The sequence below is a fragment of the Vipera berus genome (genome assembly GCF_964194415.1).
Source record: "Vipera berus genome assembly, chromosome: 4".
NCBI lineage: Eukaryota > Metazoa > Chordata > Lepidosauria > Squamata > Viperidae > Vipera > Vipera berus.
The window spans coordinates 100,438,627-100,460,912 of NC_138206.1; the positions used below are offsets into that span (position 1 = coordinate 100,438,627).

The 22,286-nt window shown below is 36.7% G+C and overlaps 1 protein-coding gene across 1 annotated transcript in view; it reads left to right on the forward strand.

Annotated features, from left to right (window-relative positions):
* The window catches only part of ABCC4 (ATP binding cassette subfamily C member 4 (PEL blood group)), a 220,790-nt gene that overhangs the window by 104,580 nt on the left and 93,924 nt on the right, over nucleotides 1–22,286 (forward strand). The window contains exon 20 of the mRNA XM_081326452.1: nucleotides 22,056–22,135. Within this exon, the coding sequence (XP_081182578.1) occupies nucleotides 22,056–22,135 (80 nt within the window). The remainder of the gene's footprint in view (nucleotides 1–22,055; nucleotides 22,136–22,286) is intronic.

Genomic DNA, 22,286 nt, shown 5'->3' on the forward strand with positions numbered 1-22,286 from the left:
GCAAACATTAAAATCTGTGTTCTTTCTGAACGTTTCTCAAAAGCCATGTCAGATGTTCAGGAAGGAGACTGAAATATGGCTAAGTGTGTCTCTGGTGTGCCCAGACCAACTCTCCATGCCAGAGAAAGACTAGCAAAGCAGACAGAGAACTAGGTTGAGGAGACCCTTTTCCTGTGGTCTCAATTAAAGAGAAAAGTATTTGGGCCTGCAGATCCAGGTGACCCAGTGAAGATTCTCCCCCTGCTTGTGGAGGAAGAAAAGTCTGAAGGAGAATAGTTGTCTATTTCAGATGATTCACACTAGTCAGGATAAAAGTTTGAAGTAGAGAACTAGAAGAAAAAATAAGGCTACCAGCTGTGTAGCTGGCTTTATTTTTCCTGGCTTTTAGGAGAGGTAGCAAGATTAGAGGAGCTCTAGGTCCTGTGAATCTAAGCTCTCCCCCCCAAAAAAAAAAGGGGGGAAAGAAGAATACGTTCTTCCATGTTCCTGGCATTCCTCTCTGTATTGTTTTTGGAGCAATGGCAGTTTTCCAATGTTGCAGGTAAGAACCTTCTGGAGATTTGCAGTTACGGTAGCTTAGACTGTTGGAAAGAAATCTGGTGAACAAAAGCAATAGATCAACTGACCTTTCCTTCTTTAAGATTTACTTTCCTCTTTCCGTGACTTTTTGTCACTTCCCATCTCCCAGGATTTGATACAGCCCTGTGCCATCTTAAAATGAGGTACGTAACCTAGTAAGAAAGGCACAGAGGATTTAGACCTGTCTCCAGTAAAGATAGAGGGACGCGTTGGCTCAGTGGGTTAGGACGCTGAGCTTGTCGATCAGAAGGTCGGCAATTTGGCGGGTTGAATCCCGAATGCCGCATAACAGAGTGAGCGCCTGTTACTCGTCCCAGCTTCTGCCAACCTAGCAGTTCGAAAGCACGTAAAAATGCAAGTAGAAAAATAGGGACTACGGTGGGAAGGTAACAGCGTTCCGTTCGCCTTTGGCGTCTAGTCATGCCGGCCACATGACCACGGAGACATCCTTGGACAAACGCTGGCTCTTCGGCTTTGAAACAGAGTTTGAAACGACTAGCACGCATGTGTGGGGGAACCTTTACCTTTACCTTTACCTTTACCTTTACCTTTACCTTTACCTTTACCTTTACCTTTACCTTACCAGTAAAGATACTTGGGACACAGTATGTCTAATGACAATTGATTGAATTATTTGTAAAAGGTTTTTTTTTAATGATGGGTTTTGGCATTGGACTTCGCCAATGCAGTAAAGGACAGTAATATTACTGTATGAAGGCACATCCTTTGTTGAATGACTTGCCCATGGCCTGATTGAAAAGGGTTACTATGGAGTGACTCTCAGCATCTTCTCAGTGGGAGGCAGTGAAGTCTTTCAAGGGTCTGAATGGCAACTACTGTATGTTTTAACTTGTTTATTAAAAGTGAAAGAAATAAAACAAAGAAAAAAGCTACAGTGTAATATTTCATAATAGTACACACAATTCTATATATACTTATCTACTGCAAATGTTCAAGTACATACAGGATATATTTCTAATACATTCATGCAACTATCCTTTTAATGTGCCTTTCTCTTTTCTGATATTGTATGTTTGTTCATTATTATTTTTGTATTTTGCTTTTCCCCCCTTATTTATTCAAAATTAAATTAAAATAGTCTTGATTTAGGGCAGGGGTGTCATACTGCCGGCCTGCTGGCTGGATGCGTCATGCCGAAACTGTGCCCACCTCATTGCCCACAATGGAAAAAAAGTAGCGATACGTTGTGACATTTCACGTGATGTTGCAAGTTTGACACCCCTGATTTAGGGTAACCACTAAGATGACCAACTGTTAAATTTACTTAAATGTAAAGTGATGCATGTTGGGGGCAGAAAACCCTAATTTCACATAAACCTTGATGAGGTCTGAGTTGTGAGGAAGTAGGAACTAACCAAGAAAAAGATCATGGCAGTATGGTTGATAGCAGAGTGAAGATACTAGGTATGCAACAGCTAAGAAAAAAACAAATGCAATGCTAGGGATCATTAGAAAAGGAACTGAACATAAAAATACTAACTGATAATGTCTTTGTACAAATCTATGGGGCTTCTGCATTTGGAGTACTATGGATAGTTCTGTTGGCCATGCTTGAAAAATAATGTAATAGAGTTGGAGGAAATGCAAAGGAAGGCAAGCGAAATAATCCACAGGCTGATACAATTTTCCTGAGAGAACAGGGTAGTTTGTGTTTGGGACTCTTTATCTTAGAAAAAAAAGTTGACTGAGGTATATAAAATAATGTCTAACACAGAGAAAGTAGATAGGAGAGGTTTTTCCTTCCTCTTTCAAAATACAGGTAGTCCTTGACGTACGGTCACAATTGAGCCCAAAAGTCTGTTGTTAAGTGAGACATTTGTTAAATGAGTTTTGCCCCATGTTATGAACATTCTTGCCGCACTTCTTAAGTTAATCACCATGGTTGATAAGTTAGCAACGTTGTTATGTGAATCTGGCTTCCCCATTGATTTTGCTTGTCAGAAGGTTGCAAAAGGTAATCACATGACCATAGAACACAGCAACAGTCATAAGTATGAGTCAATTGCCAAGCGCCTGAATTTTGATCACATGCTACAAATGTTGTGTGAAAGATGTCTACCAAGAATTATTTGTCTTGAAAGCTTAATGTTACTTCTGCAGGGAGACAGGCACAGAATTGATCTCCCAGGTGACAAGTGTCTGAATTGTGTCTGTCGAGAATTTGCAAAGAAGAGCAGCTAGGATGATTTAAGGGCCTGGAGACAAAAACATATGAAAAACAGTTGCAGGAATTAGGTATGGCCAGTCTAGAGAAAATAAGGACTAAGGGTGACCTGATAGCAGTATTCCAGTATTTGAGGGGCTGCCACAAAGAAGAGGAAGTCAACTTATTTTCCAAAGCATCAGAAGGCAAGACAAGAAACAGTGGATGGAAACTAATCAAGGAGAGAAGCAACCTGGAATTGAGGAGAAACTTTCTAAGAGTGAGGACAATTAACCAGTGGAACAGCTTGCCTTCAGAAGTTGTGGGTGCTTCATCACTGGAGATTTTGAAGAAAAGACTGGACTGCCACCTGTCTGAAATGGTATAGAGCATGGGTGTCAAACTCGCAACGTCACATGACATGTCATGACATATCGCAACTTTTTCCCCATTGCCAGCAATGAGGTGGGTGCGGTTTCGCCATGATGCCTCTGGCCTGCAGGCCGGCAGTTTGACACCCCTGGTATAGAGTCTCCTGTTTGAGCAAGCGGTTGGACTAGGAGACCTCCAAGGTCCCTTCCAGCTTGATTCTGATTGAATTTGTAGTCAGAGGTTTGAAGTTTAGAACTGGATATGGTTTATATTAAAGGTGGGGCATATTGAGATTTAATTTTCTAATTAGCCAATTACTAGGGCAGGGGTAGGCAACCTTGGCTCTTTTATGACTCATGGACTTCAACTATTATCTAAGGGAACACCTGCTGCCGGCATCAACTTCCCATTGTCCTGTGCGCTCCCACAGGGAGGGCCTTCTCAGGGTGCCGGCGGTTAAGGAGTGCCGGCGGGTGATCCCCAGGGGGAGGGCATTCTCTGTGGGCGCGCCTGCCCTTTGGAATGAATTACCGGTAGAACTTCGGACCGCCCCCGATCTGCGTTCATTTCGCCGGGACCTGAAAACCTGCTTTTTTGATTTATCAGGCCTGGACTGAAGGGGTTTTAGCTTTTAATATTGTTTTAATTGTTGGGCTTAATTAATTTAATCTATTTTAATTTTATACTATTTTTATATTGTATTTTATGTTGCCCTGTAAACCGCCCTCCTTCGGGAATAGGGCAGTATAAAAATTTAATTAAATAAATAAATAAATAAACTCCCAGAATTCCTGAGCCAGCATTGCTGCCTCAGCAATTCTGGGAGTTAAAGTCCATGAGTCATAAAAGAGCCAAGGTTGCCTACCCCTGTACTAGGGTAAACAAAATCCTGAGGAAGCAATACTGGGCTGTGTGAGGTTTTTCATTAGCCCTGCATTGAGAGAAATACAATACTACTTACGAAAGCAGTGTCTTCAGTTCTGAAACTTGGGCAACTGTGAATTGGAATACACTGAAGCCTCTTACAATTAAAACTTACTTCATTAATAGCTGCTAGTTGTTTTTGTGATGCAGAGAAGACGTTCTTCCAGATGATCCTGGGTAATTTATGCTGCAGCATCTGGATGAATTAATTAGGCTTCTGTCAGATTGCATGCACCTGGGAGATTATGTAACAGTTGTGGAGTGTTTTTGTGCTCCGGAGTATCTTTGAACGACTCTTGATTTTTTTCCTCCCCAAAGCACTTCTTAGATATTCAGTAAAGGTGAAGAGTGAACAACTGTGACTATATAGGATGGGAAGATATAAATTGTGACATTGGAGGGATAGATGTGAGAAGTTTCATTCATCGTAAAGATTCTGATAAAAACGCAATTAGAAAATTAGAAATCTGTGTAAAATGTTTTTTTTAGCTCACAAAGTTTACTCTTATTTTCTCAAATTGGGGCATATTCTGAGTCTATACACTGTAAAATACAGGGATTTGTTGTATAGTATCTTTGATTACTATTAGATTGTTATTTGTTTGTATCCTGCCTTTATTGTTTTTATAATGACTTACGGTGGCTAAAATATCCAAAACATCTTCCTTCTTCTATTTTCTCCACTACAACAGTCCTGTGAGGTGGTTTGGGCTGAGAGTAGAGGCATCAAGTTTTAGACTTGTTAAATACCCACAACTCTCTGAATCTTCAAATTGCTACATAGTTGTTAATTTCATGTTCCAACAGTTTACAGAGCCCGGGTAATTTAAAATGATTGCTTCCCAAACATATACAGCCACAGGTGTTCTGTAGAATGTACAATGACATGATGCATATTATGACATCATTTTGTGTGGATATCTGAAGAGTATAGTTAAAAAATTAAAGTTGGCAGCCACAATACAGCTATCAAAGCTTGTTTTTTATTTGCATTGCAAATACCCTGATCCCACAAATGATGCAAATGATACAATTTGCATCCATTGGGCAATGACATCATCGTTCTGTGCCCTGGCCTGGTGGAGAAACTTCACAGTGACTGCTTTCATATTACAGAATTCTCCCCCATAGAAACCTACTTTCTGGTAAATGAAAATCAAAAGGATATCTCGTCATCTAAGGATTTCTTGCAGGACCAAAGAGAACTTTTTTTTATGTTTCTTGTTTTGTTAGATATCAGATACTTTAAGATTCTGGATTCCTACAGAAAAGGAATGAGCATAAAAATAAGACAGTAATTTTAATAGCCCAATAAGCAAGATATACATATGACACTATAAGCAATATCCTTCCTAGGAAATGAGGTGGAGTGCAAAAATGGCTTTAATGTAGGGCTGGTATATTCATTTCAATTGAGTTATTCAATTTATACATCTGACTATCTCAAATCTGACTCTGCGGCAAACAACAGTAGGAAAAATGATTAAAAGACATAACTATGAAAACAACACACACATTCAGAAGCTGAGATACAAAAAAAATAGAACCAGCAACAAAAAATTTGCATAACCATTAACTAGCTTAATATGTTTCCATTGCTCTTTCTTTTTCACATCCATGGTCTGAGAAATTGTTGTGCATTTAATAGAAGTGGATACCTATCAATGAGGGGCTGTCCAACAATTGTCTACAATTGGTCTACAAGGAGAAAGCCTCAAAAATGAAAGAAGCTTAATTTTACCAGAATTGGATCACTAATAAAGGGAAATTAAGCCCTGAGTATTAATTGGCTCCAGTTTCCAAGATCCAACTTCAGGTTAATATTGCATCAAAATATTTCATAATTACGAGGGGGATGTGCGATTATGCTCCATAACTTTTCTGCAAAATGTGATATAGCAATGAGAATAGTGCCACAGCAGTCATTATAAATTTATCTTTTTATTGATACCAATAACATAACTTTCAATTCATTTATTGGTTTTCATGTAACATTTTCATGCTTTTTGCATGAAAAACTGACAAGCTCTAACATCGCTACTATGATTGGTGGGTTTCCTCCACACCATTGGGACTGCGAAAGGCATGGACTTTTTCTTCTTGTTTAGTCACTGATGCAGATAAATTTGCACATGTAATGCAACAATAATAAGGGGCCCAACTCTTGTCCTGATCCCCTATTTTGCATCCAAAATATAGGTGGTATGCCCTTTTTACCTGCACTTTTGAGATGCAAATGTAACCTTGCCACAAATGTAGCAGAAGATATCTGCGTTGTTTACACAGTTTCGAGACATCTTGGCTTCTGAGGGAAAAACACCACACAACTCTTCCTTGGAAATGTTAGGCAATGACACTTTCACAAGCCACCAGATGTAATTATATGATGCGGATATCTGACCAAGACAAATGTACCTTGCAATAAAAGAACAATAAGTTACAGTTAGATAATAATCTTTAGTCTCAAAGAGAAGATAAATTTATGTACTTCCATGTGGTACCACTTTCATTGTAGTACTGTACTTTGTCGAGACATTACGAGGCATCATGATCACTAGACACTTCCCTCCTTTGTAGGCAAATATACTCGCCTATGTGTAAATCTTTATTGTGAAATCTTGAAAACTTTAGCCAACCAGCACCTTTATCACCCGTTTCTAATTCATCTAATGAAAATGTAAGAATTAACACATTTTATCTCGGAGGTCAATAATTTCCCAAAATTTGTAGACCAGTTATCGAGTCAATCCCTCTCTTAATGCACAAATCCAAATTCGAGCTTTTGAAACAGAATCAGAATCATTGGCCGTGCCAGACTCAGTTGCACCATCAGGTAATAGTGGTAGTGTGGCTGATTGGGACCTGTACACTTAAATAAATCTCTAAGTATGTGCATTAAATCAGACTTAACTAGAGTCAGAGAGGTCATGTTATGTAAAATGAAGTAAAGCTATTACATGCTGGTCTAGCTCATGTTTCCTTATTTACGGGTTGATGAGCTACATGCAAAAGTATTTATGGCATCAAACTGTAGTAAAACAGAAACTTTCTTTAAAAAAAAGGATAAACATGTAAGTACTTGTTCTTCAATAGACTACAAACACATGAGTGATTACATTACATCAGTTTTGGGTGCTGTCAGATATGTGCTGTACATAAAGGCTTATATTTGCATAATTTGTTCATTTTGTTGTGTTTCAGAAAAAAATCTGTCTTCATAGTGAACAGAAAACAAATACAGAAAAGGTTAATAGCTGGATTATGGTCTTTCTCTGTCAAAAATGGTCAGTGTAGCAATTTGATTTAATAATGTACCTCTCCTTTCCATTTGCTAAATGTGGTTGGCCAAGAAGTTTTGATGGAGCTTGTCAGAAAATAAATCTTGTTTCTTGAATGTTTGTGATCCTTATTTAAGATTATCTGATCTTAAATTCATAGGATATGTTTCACACGGCATAGTGAAACAGTACTGGAGTTTTGAGAGACAGGTGTAATTTGGTTGATTTTTGGTTGCCATGGGGGGAGGAAATTGGGACAAAGGATGTAGGCTTTATATCACTATTGATTTTTAATTTTCCTAAATACTGACTTTTTTCTACTTGGAACAGATAACCAAATACGTATACAAGTAAGATGTAATCCTTCACAGGGTTTTGAATCCAGTTCTAAACTCTCTGATGTCAAACATTTGCTTCCTGTCCCAATTTTTAAAATCTATCAATTATATTAAAAGTTTTTTTTAAAAAAGGTAAAAACTCATGCAAATTAATATAATGGAAGGAAGAAAAAAGAAAAATCAAAGAAAAAGCTTTAAAGTGCAAGAAATAAAAAGAAAAATAGAAGAGAAAGAAGCTACTAAAGAAGTGACTTCCAATCTTCTTTACAGCAATTATACAGTTATAAATGTACCTCTTTCTATAAAGTTACATCATGAGTATCCTATTTCTATAATCTCTCCTGTTTATTGGCAAATCCATGAATCATAAATTCATTTCATTCTGTTTTACGCAAAAAAATCCATAAGGGATGTTTTGTCCCAAATTTAAACGTAAAAGGAGGCTAAATCCAGGAAGAATATTTTTAAAAATTGGATAGTGGCTAAAGAAGAGAAGGCTGAAGGGAGAACCATAGCAGTCTTCCAGTACAGACAGAAGGACTGTCACAAGGGAAAGTGCATGGATTTATTTTCCATGTGCCTGAGCATAAGTCAAGAATCAGTGGGTGGAATCTAAATCCTATTATTAGAGGTTAATTCCTCTTAAAGAACAGTTAAAGGAAATAGATATGTTTAGCCAAAAGGAAGGAAGACATGAGAGTAGTCTTCTAATGTTTGAAGGGCTGCACAAGGAAGAAAGTGAGGATTTAGTCATAGTGTCCAAGGATAAAACAAGACCCAGTGGGTGGAACCTTTACAGATGTAAACTCAAGGGTTGTGAGTTCACCTGAAGCAGTGAAACAGCCTGCCTTCTGGAGACATGGGTGCTCCATCATTGAAGGTTGGGCAATCATTTGCTGGGATAGTCTTGGGATTCCTGCTGTGAATATTGGGTTTACCTAGGAGTCCTCCAAGATCTGTTTCAACTCTATAATACTAAAATAGGTTTTGGACTGCTTTAATTGATCCTGAGCGGATTCATGAATTGTAAATAATTTCCAGATGTTTAAAAGGAACAAAAGCATTTTGACTTTACAGGCAGGTTTATAGTGTTAAGAATCACTGGAGGTTTTTACGAGGAGATTGGATAGCCCTTTGTCCAGAATGGTATAGGGTATCCTGCTTGCGCAGGGGGTTGGACTAGAAGACCACCAAGATCCCTTCTAACTCTGTAATTCTGTATCCCAGGCATGTCAAACTCGCGATGTCATGTAACGTCGTGCGACGTATTGTGACTTTTCCCCCATTGCTGGCAATGGGGTGGGCGTGGTTTCAGCATGATGCATCTGGCCCACAGGCCGGCAGTGTGACATGCTTGCTGTTTCCTATGTCTTACCCCTTCTTCTCTGGTTCCTTTTTAATGCCTTTAACAGCATTCATCTGGGATTAGGACAACAACATGAAGTTTCTGGTAACATGTTTATAATTTTGACAACATTATAGAAAAAAACCCTCTCATTTGGCAAATTGACATTTCTGATTCTATACTAGCAATTAAGGAGCTTAAGCAAACAGAATTTACCAGGACTTTGATGTTCTAGGTTGAAGATCTTATTGGTTTCATAATAGAGGAACCAGAGCATCATTCCATTAAACCTATGTTCATTAAACACAGTGCATGCATCTGGAGAGTCAATAGGCAATGGGGTGGGCGTGGTTTCGGCATGATGCATCTGGATATCACCTCTGTGTACATTGGCAATTTGATAGCTGTTTTTGGGGTACATTGGGAGAACTGGCTGAGCTAAGAAAGGTAAGATCTCTTTTCATGAGATACAACAGGTCTCAGCTATGTGCTACCTTCAGCCCATTTTCTTCTCAGGCAACTATTATTTTTAAGGCAAATGAGTACCTTTCTGCCTGAGCTTCTTGGTCTGTCCTGGGTCAGCTTGTTCAGCAGAATCACTTCCTCAGTGGCTTCCTGTTTTAATAACCTTCTTGTCAGATGTTCATTATGCCTCATTTTAAGTGTGCATGCCTGTCTGATATCAGGTATAACAATTCTGACTTGTTTATTTATTATACTAATAATTACTTTGTCAACTGCAATTGTCTAAGCAGCCTACAAAATAAAGCAAAATAAAAATGGGTGCTTCCGTTATTAGTATCTAATTCTTGTATGGTACTTTACTACTGGTACTAGAAAAGAGGGAAAGTCCCTCAATCACATAAAAGAGTCAATGACATTATTCTAACCTACAAACACATAATTATTTTGTTTAAGTTTCATTCCTTTTTTGTGTTTTTGACTGAGATATAATCTGCAATCTCAATGATAACCTTCTGCTTTCTTCTGGAGATTGCTAATCCAATAAAAGAAAAAGACTAGTCCTCAATTTACAACCACAATTGAGCCCAAAATTTCTGTTGCTAAGCAAAACCGTTGTTACATGAGTTTTGTCTCATTTTTATGACCTTTCTTGCCACAATTGTTAAGTGAATCACTGCAGTAAGTTAGTAACATGATAGTTAAGTGAATCTGGCTTCCCATTGACTTTGCTTTTCAGAAGATTGCAAAAGGTGATCAAAGGACCCCGGACACTGCAATTGTCATAAATACATGCCAGTTGCCAAGTGTCCAAATTTTGATCACCTGACTATAAGGATGCTGCAACAGTCATAAGTGTGAAAAATAGTTATAAGTCCCCTTTTTTGGTGCTGTTGTCACTTTCAACAGCCACTAAACAAATAGCTGTAAGTCAAGGACTACCTATACAATGGAATAGTGGATAGTCCCCCTGAGGAATTTCCTCAGCTATTAATAATTTTAACAAAATATTTCTGTTCCTTTTTAACCAGTGTTTCATTGCTATTGACAAGGTTGATTTTGAATAATTGCTTGAAGATAGTACCAACTGGCTAAAATTCAAAAGGACTCAAAGCCCAATGAGCTGTATTGGTTGTACTCCATTTTTAGTGTGTATTTCCCATAATAAAGGAGGAATGGTTTGGGCAAAAGATCACTGAGTACCAATAGAGAAATTGATTAGGAGGAGTAATTGCTAGGAGGCCAACCCATTGTAAGCACAGTGAGAACAAAGGAGATTGAAAGAAAACTATAATTTTACTCTCTGGGGTGAAGGGATGTATTTTGGATATCAAAACTGAAAAGGCAAGGTTTTATAGCTTTGTTTATAGATAAAAAAATGAGACATGGGAAGAAGAGATTATTTATGATATTTTAAGAGAAAGTGATAAATTACTAAAATTATAGTTGTGAGGAAGGGAAAGTCATTTATTTCTTTTCTATTTCTTTACTGTATTCATATTTTTCTATTATTTTCTTTTCTGTACCTTTTATTTTTTTAGTTTGTAGTAACTTTCTAGTGTAGTTATCAGTATTGATAAATATTAATATTTATTATTAATAAATTACTGTCTAAAAAAACAGGAGTACTATTGTTACAGCCAACTATTGGGCAAAAACTGGAGTAAATTTTCATGGACAAACTTTCCCCTCATAATGAAACATTTCTTTTCCCAGCCTGTGACTAGCTTCTTGTTTGACAGAGTCTTGTTCAAATAGTAAATTAATTGAGGATATAAAAACACTACTCATGGGTTTGTTGTGTCCTGAAACTGCTCAGTACCATGGTGCCCATTTACAGAAGCCAGGAGAGTGATTATGTTCTTGTTACTTTCTGTCTTCTGGCACATATTGAGGAGGGCAGAGAAAATTTGCATGTATTTTTCTTATTTGTACTTTGAGGAACCCTGTAGCGTAGCCAGTAATAACTGCATAGTAGTGTATATGGACAGGCAATGTTAGTAACATATTTTTTAAAAGATAAGATGCCTCTATAAGCATTTATTTATAAGAACATGGAATGGAAACTAGAATAGATCAGTAATTGTCAGCCATTCAAGATACATACATACATATTTTTAGTTTCTTTATTATTTTTTTCCAGAAATGAAACTTGGTTCCTTTTATTGCTTGAAACCCAATTTTAATGGTTTTGATGATTTTATGATTGTACTGCGTTGAACTTCACTAGCATTGCTGTGGGGTGTGTTTTCTGTCAGCAATTGATATGGACAAATTCAATTATTTGTCATTGCCTTGAAACTGGAAAATGCTTAAAGTAGCAATAAAAACATTTTAATGATGTACCCTTCCCCACACCAGTTTCTCTTAGAGAAGAAGGGATATACAGGATAAAAGGCTGTTTAAATTTTCCTCTGCAACCAACCTCCCCTAATCTGGAATCATCTAGATCAGAGTTCCCCAAAGTTTCCAGCTTTGTGGACCGGGGGGGGGGGGGAGTGAGGAGATGGTTTGCGCAGCATGCACACATAACTGCTGCTCAAGCAAATGGAACAGGCGCGCAGGTGCTTGCCCCCTGCTCATGCAAGTGATGCATGTGTGCAAACATTCGCCAGCTGTTTCCACTGCCCAGTTGCAAACCTCAGTTGCAGCCCACAAGTTGAGGACCCCTGATCTACATGTAGCTGACTTGGCTGGGGGAATTCTGGGAACTTGAATTCCAGTTTGGCAGGAGCACCAGAATAAGGAAATACAACACTTACTATTGTAAGTATGTGGTATGGTATGTGGATATACCTTGAGAGACCAACCAAGGGATCAGATTAAAGGCAAATTAGCCCACAGCTCGATTGTGGGCAGAGCAAGAGACTCAGAAGAGATGCTTATTAATTTTGGGGCTCTATTTTATTTTTAGAAATTAAAAAAAGGACCAGTTTAGTTATATATTGTGACACTTGTTTTGCTTGAGGCTTCTCCCTTGCCTGGCTGGGTGTTTCCCAAAAGGTTCTAATGTTACAGAAAATGCTGATGTGACAAACTGCACATAGGGAAGAAGAAGATGGTAAAAATGTGTGTAGTGTGAACACCACATATGAGCCCATCAGACTGATAATTTGATTGGTCTTTTGCCCAGCTTCTAAACTTTAGTATTTAAGAGTTGAATGGTACTGTACTTTTTATTGGATCCTTTGATGAGAACGCATGAATGAACTTTTTGAAGTAGGTGATTCAATTGTGAGGGGTGCTTCCTATTTGGAAGGAAAGATTTGAACATCCACTTTTGAGTGTCAACAGACAGCTGCAAAAGCCAGGCATGGATGTGGTGGAACCACCTGAGCACATTCTGATTCAAGCAATTAAAGCAATTTACAGAGCTTGTAAGAAAAGGATATCACATAGTGTCTCTTTTATGAAGAACAAAAGTGTTTTGATCCTTTCACTTCAAGTTTGTCCTAACTATTATATAGAGAGGGAGGTTTAATGAATCATTGTTTAACTTAGATACGGCAAAGTGTTTGACTGTAGCATAGTCCCAAATATGTACATAGAACTTTGCTGACAGACCTTTATTTAACTATGATTAATGGACATTGGAAAGGTATTTAATTACTTAGGTAGAAATCTTAAATCCCTCCCTCTCTCTCTCTCTCTCTCTCTCTCTCTCTCTGTGTGTGTGTGTGTGTGTGTGTGTGTGTGTGTTCCAGCCATATTATTTACTGTGATAGTATTAAGATTTCTGGAATTAATACATTCCTTGTAAAAGCTAACATTCTTTGTACAAGGGAAGCAAGAGTTTGAAAATACCCTAAAAGTATTAGGAAGGTATATATTCTGGGTTTAATCACACTGAAATGTAATGGGATATAGTTCTCCTGACTTTAGAGCTCTTTTTGTAATGTTCACAAATTGTGTCAAATGTTATAGTTTAAAGAATAATATGCATCTCCTGTTTTGTCAATAGCAAATGTGTATTTTAATGATAATTTTTCCATTATAAAAATGGAAAGGTTTTCTCAATCCACCCTCCTTGAAATGCATGTTTTCCTTACATATACATAATTGTTAACTCTACTAATGTGAGATGTGAAAACTTTTGATCTTGATAGGGCTTCTTCTGATAATTAAACTGTGTGTTGTTTATCCTTTACAGTAAACTCATAGTGATGAATGTGATTTCCCTTTTTCATTTTTCATGGACCAGTAGAGTAGATTGGGTTGAACAAAAGGATTTTGACTTTCTTTAACATGTCACATTATATTAATAAGGTAGGGGAGTACAGGTGAAATGTATCTTTGGATGAAATGATACAGCAAGATGGAGAAGTTGATGGCCATTTCATACTGTATACTGTATTTTAATCCATTGAATTATAAACATTCTCTTCATGCATTACACTTCTCAAAATTGTAACATATTTAAACAGTCTCTTTGTGGTGTCCTGTAGATCAATATTCCTCAACCTTGCTGGCTGGGGAATTCTGGGAATTGAAATCCTTACATCTTGTCAAGATTGTGTAGCACTGCTATAGTCCATCTGGGCAGCTACTACTATAAACTAATCTCCTTGGGAGCTGCCTTTAAAGAATATTCAGAAACCACAGTTTCAAAATGCCACAACCCACATACTTTTGAGCTCCTGTCGCTGGGAGCACATAACATTGTTCTCGCAAAGGACTACATTGGTTGCATGGCTTGTCAACTAGACACCTTCAGGACCACCTTTTCCAGCTATTTTGGCTCCTCTGATTAGTTCTAGAAATTGCTGCAAGTCTCACATTTGTATGGGTAACACCTGAGTTAAGAAGCTGCTACAGGTAGTCCTTGTGTTAGACCACAATGGAGCCCAGAATTTCTGTTGGTAAGCAAGACAGTTGTTAAATAAATTGTGCCCCATTCTATGATCATTTTTGCCTCGGCTCTTCAGCTAATCACTGCCGCTGTTCAATGAATCATGCGTTTGTTAAGTGAATCTGGCTTCCCCTATTGACTTTACTTGTCGGAAGCCAGCTGGGAAGGTTACAAATGGTGATCACATGACCCTGGGATAGTGCAACTGTCATAAATACCTGTCAGTTGCCAAGCAACCAAATTTTGTTCACGTGACCACGAAGATGCTCTAATGCTCGTAAGTGTGAAAACTGGTCATAAATTGCTTTTTTCAAAGCCATTGTAACTTCAAATGGTCCCTAAACGAATGGTTGTATTATGCCTTTTTGTTGCAGTGTGATTGTTATGGAATTTGTTCCCTGTAAAGATAAGGCTCTTTGTTGTTGTTTTTTTTGCAAGCTTCCAAAAGTGGAACTTTTTGAGAGCCCTCCTCTGATTTGACGTGCTGTTCCAATATTTTTCACTGTAGATTGTGGTATTTTTTTTAAAAAAATTATACTGGATTTGTATTACATATTTTATGTGAGCCACCAATACTCGTTTTTAATTGCAACAACATTCAAGTATGTTTAAGAAATGAATAAATGTATCTCCTTGGACACCCATCTCTGCTAAGGGTGTAATTCCAGAAAGGCCATTGGCCTGCATATGGACTTCTTTAGAACTTGGTATAGTTTTCATTATTTGCTTCAAGTTTACAAAAGAGAGGCTTGTTTTGTTAAGCAAAATAGTTTCAAAATTGTTATCTTGCTCTAGAGCGAAGCTTTCCAAATGATGTATCACTGAATCCCTGCTACATTTGTATTTATAATTGTGTTCATGTACCAGTTCTTTCCAAATCGTATGCCTCTACTCATTGTTCCAAAAATTAACACGTGAATTAGTCAGATTAAAAGGGCTGTTCATTTTTTTATGGATCATTTTTCTAGCCTGAATAATTCCCATTCCCTTGATTTTTTAAGCAAAACTACTTTTTCCCTACTAGAATTTCTGGCAAACATTGTTTTCAAAATACTGCATTACTTAACAAAAGTAATGCAAGCCCGACATCAAAGCTACAGTTTGTTGGAGTTGATTAGCAACTTGATTACCCATGAGAACTAAGTAGTCATTTTAAAATGGGAATATTGCATATAAATAATCTTCCTTTTGGAATGATTAGTACAGCTATTGGCTAGGCTTGATACTCACTTGGCTCTGAAGCAAAATTATATTATTCTGGCACTCATTAACAGTTCTCATAACTTTAGATGTTACTTTACACCATCCTAGTTTCGGTTAGAGAGCCAAGACAGAGGTTTTTCAGTGTTTATCTCATAACCTGTATTTATTGCAAGCTTTGAAAAGTTTATGGAGGGACTAATAAATTTGTAAAGGAAAAAAATCCTGCTAAAGCATACTTTAGAGGTTTGGCTATAACTTACATGGTGAAAAAGAATAAAGAAAGAAAGCAACAACAAACCAAGTTAAAGGAGGAATTTATAAAATTGGAACTAGAACTACAAAGATATACACAAAAGAAAACTCTTAAAAAGCAAATGGAAATAATAAAACACAAATTAAACTTAGCAGAGGATGAAAAAATGGCGCAACAAATTAAAAGGGCAAAACAAAACCTTTTTGAAAATGCTAATAAACCAGGTAGGTGGTTAGCATACAAACTGAAAAAGAAAGAGAGAAAAAACTGATAAATAAATTGCAAGATTCAAAAGGCAATTTACAATTTCAAAATGACATAATTAAAAAATAATAATCAAAGAATCTTATGAGACACTTTACAACAGAAGAAACTTCTCAAGAAAAACAAAGCAATACATAAAAAAGCTGATTTACCAAAAATTTCAGAGAACAGCCAAAACATGCTAAATGAAAAAAAAGATAGAGGTAACAGAGGCTATAAAAAGGCAAAGAAATTGATAAGACCCAGGTCCAGATGGGCTACCTGCAGAGTTTTATAAATGCCTACAAGATACATTAAGCCCATTAATGAAAGAACTATGTAATGAGGTACTTTTAGAAGCTAAAATACCAAATACTTGGATAGAAGCCAACAGTACTTTAATACCCAAAGAAGATTCAGTCTTGACACAGATAAAGAATTATAGACCAATATCTCTATTAAAAGTGGGGTATAAAATTTTTGCTTCAATAATAGCAGAAAGATTAAAGATATTTTTGACTGAATTTATACATACAGACCAAAATTGATTTTTACCTAAGAGACAAATAAAAAATAATTTAAGAATGATTTTAGATACTTTGGAATACTATGAAATGCACCCAGGGAAGCAGATGGCGCTAATATTTCTAGATGCACAGAAGGCTTTTGATAATGTAAATTGGCAGTTTATGATTCAACAACTAAACGAAATGGACTTTGGAGAAAACTTTATAAATATAATTAAAACAATTTATCATAGAGAAATAGCTAAATTAATCATAAATGGAGATTTTTACAGAAAATTTTAATATTAAAAAATGCACAAGACAAGGATGTCCATTATCCCCATTATTATTCATATTAACACTGGAAGTATTGAATAGAAATATTAGGCAAGACCCAGAAATTAAAGGAATGGAGATAAAAGATAAAAAATATAAACTACAAGCATTTGTGGATGACTTGGTTTTTATATTACAAGAGCTGCTTGAGACAAGCCTCAACCTTTGAAAAAGATAGAATTTGGAGTAGTGGCAGGACTGAAAATAAATAGAGAAAAGACCAAAGTGATAACAAAAAACCTTACAGATAAAGAAACAACAACAACAAAAAACAATTGTCAGAAAAAACAGATCTTCAAATAGTTAAGAAAGTTAAATACTTGGGGATATACTTAACAGCAAGATGTGCAACAATAAAAGAAGACAACTATGTAAAATTATTAAAACAAATAAAATTAGACTTGGAAAAATGGAAAAATTACTCTTTTTTATTTCAAACAATACCTATAAAACTGGGGAAAAATTCTTTGATGAATTAAATATATTTATCTTGAAATTTATTTGGCAAAGAAAAAAAGCCAGAATTAGATTGAAAATGCTACAAGAAGCAAAAGAAAATAGAGGATTCGGGTTGCCAGATTGGGCTTTATACTATCAAGCATCTGTATTAACATGGTTAAAAGAATGGATAACTCTTACACATAAAAGATTACTATACCTAGGGGGACATGACCTACAACTCAGATGGCATGTCTTCCTATGGTATGGAAAAAATAAAATACATAGATACTTTCAAAACCACTATGTAAGAAACACACTTCTTCTAAAATGTGAAAAGGTAAAAGCGAAAATTTACATGAAAATACCTGGATGGCTTTCAACAATGGAAGCGTTTGTTCACCCAAACTTCATTAACTATGAGAAAATTGTGACTTATAAAGACATTCTGAATATTGAAGGGAAACTAAAATCTAGACAAGAATTGGAAGAACAGGGCATTGATCTATCATGGTGGCCACACCTGCAAATTCAAACGAGATATGAAAAAGATGCTAAAACATCTGGAATTTATAAAGAACAAACACAATTTGACCAGATACTATTGACATCAGATGAAAAATTGATTAAGAAACTGTATAAAATATACGTTAAGTTTAAAGATGGAAGAGGAACTACTAACTGCAGTGAAAATTGTATTTGCTCAGCTTTGGAAAGATGAAGAGATAATTAAAAAAATCTTGGACTGTGCAGAAATGGACAGACTACACTGAAAATGAAAGAGAAAGAAGATTCAGAATACTTTAGAACATGGGATACATTTTATCAATGGCTAGAAAAACGAGGTAGAGAGAAAGGAGTTTAACATGTATTAGTAAGCTAAATATTGGAACCCAGACAACATGTTGCTGATAAAATATTAAGGATTTGTGATTATAAAAAAATAATAAAATATTGTTAAAAAAAGAGAAACATTTATGGAGGGACCAATAAATTTGTAAAGGAAAAAATCCCATCCTCTTCGAAAGAGAATGAAATAGGTCCTGACATGCTTTGCATTATGAACATTTATCCCATATTCCAGAGGCCACCAACCTTTGTCGGTTGGCAGACCAAAGGAAAAGGGAGGGGAAAGTATTTTACATGTGTGCGTGTGTGCATGGGGCTGTGAGCACACATGTACCACAAATGATACTAGTGCCCACATGATACTAGCCCTGCCCTGTTTTTGCATGGCACAGCAACTTGTTTGTGCCCCATGGTGCAGTGACCATTTTTGTGCCTTGCAGCATGGCAGCGCCCCGTTTTTGTGCCCCGTGGTGCGGTGGTGCCCCATTTTTGCACCCCGCAGTGTGGCAGTGGCCCATTTCCATGCCCCACGGTGCGTCATCATCCATTTTTGTGCCTTGCAGCATGTTGTCATCCTGTTTTTGCACTCTGCAATGCAGCAGTGCCCATTTTTGCACGGCATGGCGACGTCCCATTTTCATGCTCTGAGGTGCATTGGCATCCTGTTTTTATGCATTGGCAGGGCGTCCTGTCATGTGGCCGGCATGACTAGACACCAAAGGTGCACGGGACGCTGTTACCTTCCGACCGTAGTGGTCCCTATTTTTCTACTTGCATTTTTACGTGCTTTCAAACTGATAGGTTGGCAGAAGCTGGGATGACTAACAGGCACTCACTCTGTTACGCGGCACTCGGGATTCGACCCGCCAAACTGCCAACCTTCTGATCGACAGGCTCAGCGTCCTAACCCACTGAGCCACCGCGTCCCTCCCAGGTTGTATATGATAGCCTATAACTTTCAACAGAGGCCTTTTGTTGGAATGGATCAATTCAAGATTATGATGATCATCATTACTATTATCTGATGTAGAGCTTATGCCTAGAATGATTCAGTTTAAGTTTTATGCATGCCAGCAAACATTAGCAGAAGTTAACAAGTTCATATATTTGAATTTTTTTAAAAAAAAATTATGAGAAATAAAAACCTCAGGCTAATATGAAGACTAATCAGCTTATAACTTGCCATACTATACTATTAGCTATTAGATGATAATAGCTTCTTCTAAGTAGTAGAAATGTTGGCATATATTTACCATACAAACAAAAATTACAGAATTGGAATTTCCAAATAGGATGGCTAGGAATTCTTCTTGTTGTAAACCCTACATCTAGAGCAGAGGTCCTACATGGAGAGACATTTTTCCACGGACCAGAGGGTGCATGGTTTTGTGTGCTGCCTGCATCCCGCGGATGGAGCTTTGCTTCTTTGTGTGGCCTGGTTGGTGGCATGCCGTAGCCCAGTACTGGTCCACGGACCTGGGGTTGGGGACCCTTGATCTAGAGGGTACAACATTTGAGTCACAGGGAAAAATCTTCCCACTATCTGTATGGCCCTACAACCTTTGCAAAAGATGAGGAATTGTCATTTTTAACAAAACACACAAAAAAATGAAAATAGAAGAATTAAACATAGATTCTAATTATATTAACTGTATCAGAAAAGGAAGGCTGTAAATGCAAGATACAAATAATGCATTCATTTAGTTATATATCCTTAATTTGATTAAATTTAAATATAAATCTAATTCAATGAAATTTAAATGGTAGTACTATATTCTTTCTCCAGTTTTGCCTTTTGGAGTGTACTCTTTATCATGCAACTTAAAGAGTCATTAAATTAGTTGTCTCAGTTTGATGTCTAAATTGTTTTCAACTGATTGATTTTCACATTTGAATTTGAATTCCTTGTCAAGAAATTCAAGGCATGGAATTCCTATTCTCCATTTAAGTTTTGCAATTTAAATAATTCATCAGACCTGGAATTACCGGTAATTAGAATAGCTGTTCTAAATTTTTTTAGTGTCTTTTTGGGATGTTTTTGTGGCAAGTGTACATATTCCATTGCAATCAGTTACCAGACATTGCAAGACTGCTGTAGGTACTTTCTCTGAAAAATGTTCTGAACATAACCTCTTCTCCCAACCTTTCCACAATATTGTGTCCATTCATAATTATTATTTATTCAGATAAACAATATTGTGTCACCTTTCAGATTTTTTGAATGTTCTACTGATACGTAAACGGAATCTGAAGGAACAAGCAACCAACATTTCACAAACAAAGTAACAATAACAATAATAATAGGGTTGGAAGGGATCTTTGAGGTCTTCTAGTCCAACCCCCTGCTCAGGCAGTGCAAAGTCCCTATACCATTTCAGACAAATGGTTGTCCTGTCTCTTCTTAAAAACTTCCAGTGTTGGAGCATTCACAACTTCTGGAGGCAAGTTGTTCCACTGATTAATTGTTCTCACTGTCATCTAATATGCTACAAGTCAGCATGATGACTTCCTTTCATTCAATTCAGAGTGATAATAACAATCAGTTGTGTAAATATTTAATTAAACATTAACACTGTTTTGGACCAGTCCTGTCCTTGTATAAATCTCACAGAGGTTGATTAGCTCCATCAGAGTGAGTTATATCATTCATCATTGAAGAAAAAAAATATGAAGATCTTCCTGTGGCTTTGAGGCACCACCAGTTCAGTCAAACATTTGAAATGTTGGAGTTTTCTGACAACACAAATCTCTCCTACTTGAAAAAATCATTTCAAATGTGCACAGCAAATGTCACTGATGGGGGAAACTGTCAACACAGACACAGGTGCTCCTTTGATGTCTTCTTACTATGTTGTAATAATTTTGATGTAGTATGTTTTCTGAGCATTTCCCTGGTATAGGTACCGTTGGAAAGGGCCATCTAGGTCATTGAATTCAACCCCATGCTCGGGGATTGAACTGGGAATTCCTACTCATGCAGGAATCCAGATTAAAGCATCCTAGACCAGATGGTTGCCTAACCTCTGCTTGATCATATCACATGAGGGGGAGCTTGCCACCCATGTAGATGAAGTTTGGTATTAACTAGTCAGTTTTTTGAGAGACCTGCACAGCTTTGCAAAATGTTAACTGCAAAATGTTAACATGCTTCTTCAAAGTTCCACTTTGTCATAATTTTTTTAAAGGAATATTTCTAAGCAATTAAAAATAGGACTGTAGCTTTAACGAATAAGGGCTTATAATTTCATCAGAAATGTTATTCATGTAGTAAAGAAGAAATCTGTGTTTCATTCACTGATAGTAGGTTAGTCCAAGTCCATTAGTTTACTTGAGCTAGACTTGTATGGAACTTATTTTTATTACGGTAATCAGACTATTAAAAATGATTTCAAAAATACCTGTAGCTGTTAGAGCGGCATACCTTACAGTTTAGCCTCCTATACGATGTTCAAATATAAGTATCTTCAGACTTACTAAAAGGTCTATCACTGCTAAAAAAGAAAGTAGGTATATAATTTGTTTTCTTACTTCATGATCATCCTAAAATTTTGGTTTCTATAAAAAATAATTATTGCAGTGTTAAAGAATAATTTAGACCATTGAACAAAATGTATTATTCTGCACAGATTTAAATTAGTTTGAGCTTGAATTGTATTTATTGCATGTGTATCCTGCTTATTTTGAAGCAGTTGGAATTGGCTAATATAACAATTGTTATTTGACTTGAACTTCTATTAAGTCTTTAGTCTTGAAGACATCTTTCTCAGAGGAAGAAATGCAGTTATAGATGTATTTCCAAGCAAACACATTCAGGCCGAGGTTCACATTTATTTTCTCTATTCTCATTTTTTAAATGTTGAAAGACACCTTTTTATTTTTTAATCAAATAACCCTCAGTTTTGTTGTTTTCTTATAGGAAGAATCCTAAATCGTTTCTCCAAAGATATTGGCCATTTGGATGACTTATTGCCATTAACATTCTTGGACTTTGTACAGGTAATCGAAGAACGGACTTTTACAAAACTGGGCTTGAGGTATTCTAGGTCTTGATGACACTTGTGTTTGTGTGTGTGTTTGTGTGTGTGTGTATAATGAGTTTAGTGAAAGTACTTGTTTGAGAAGGGTGTAGTCCAAAACTGTAGAACAA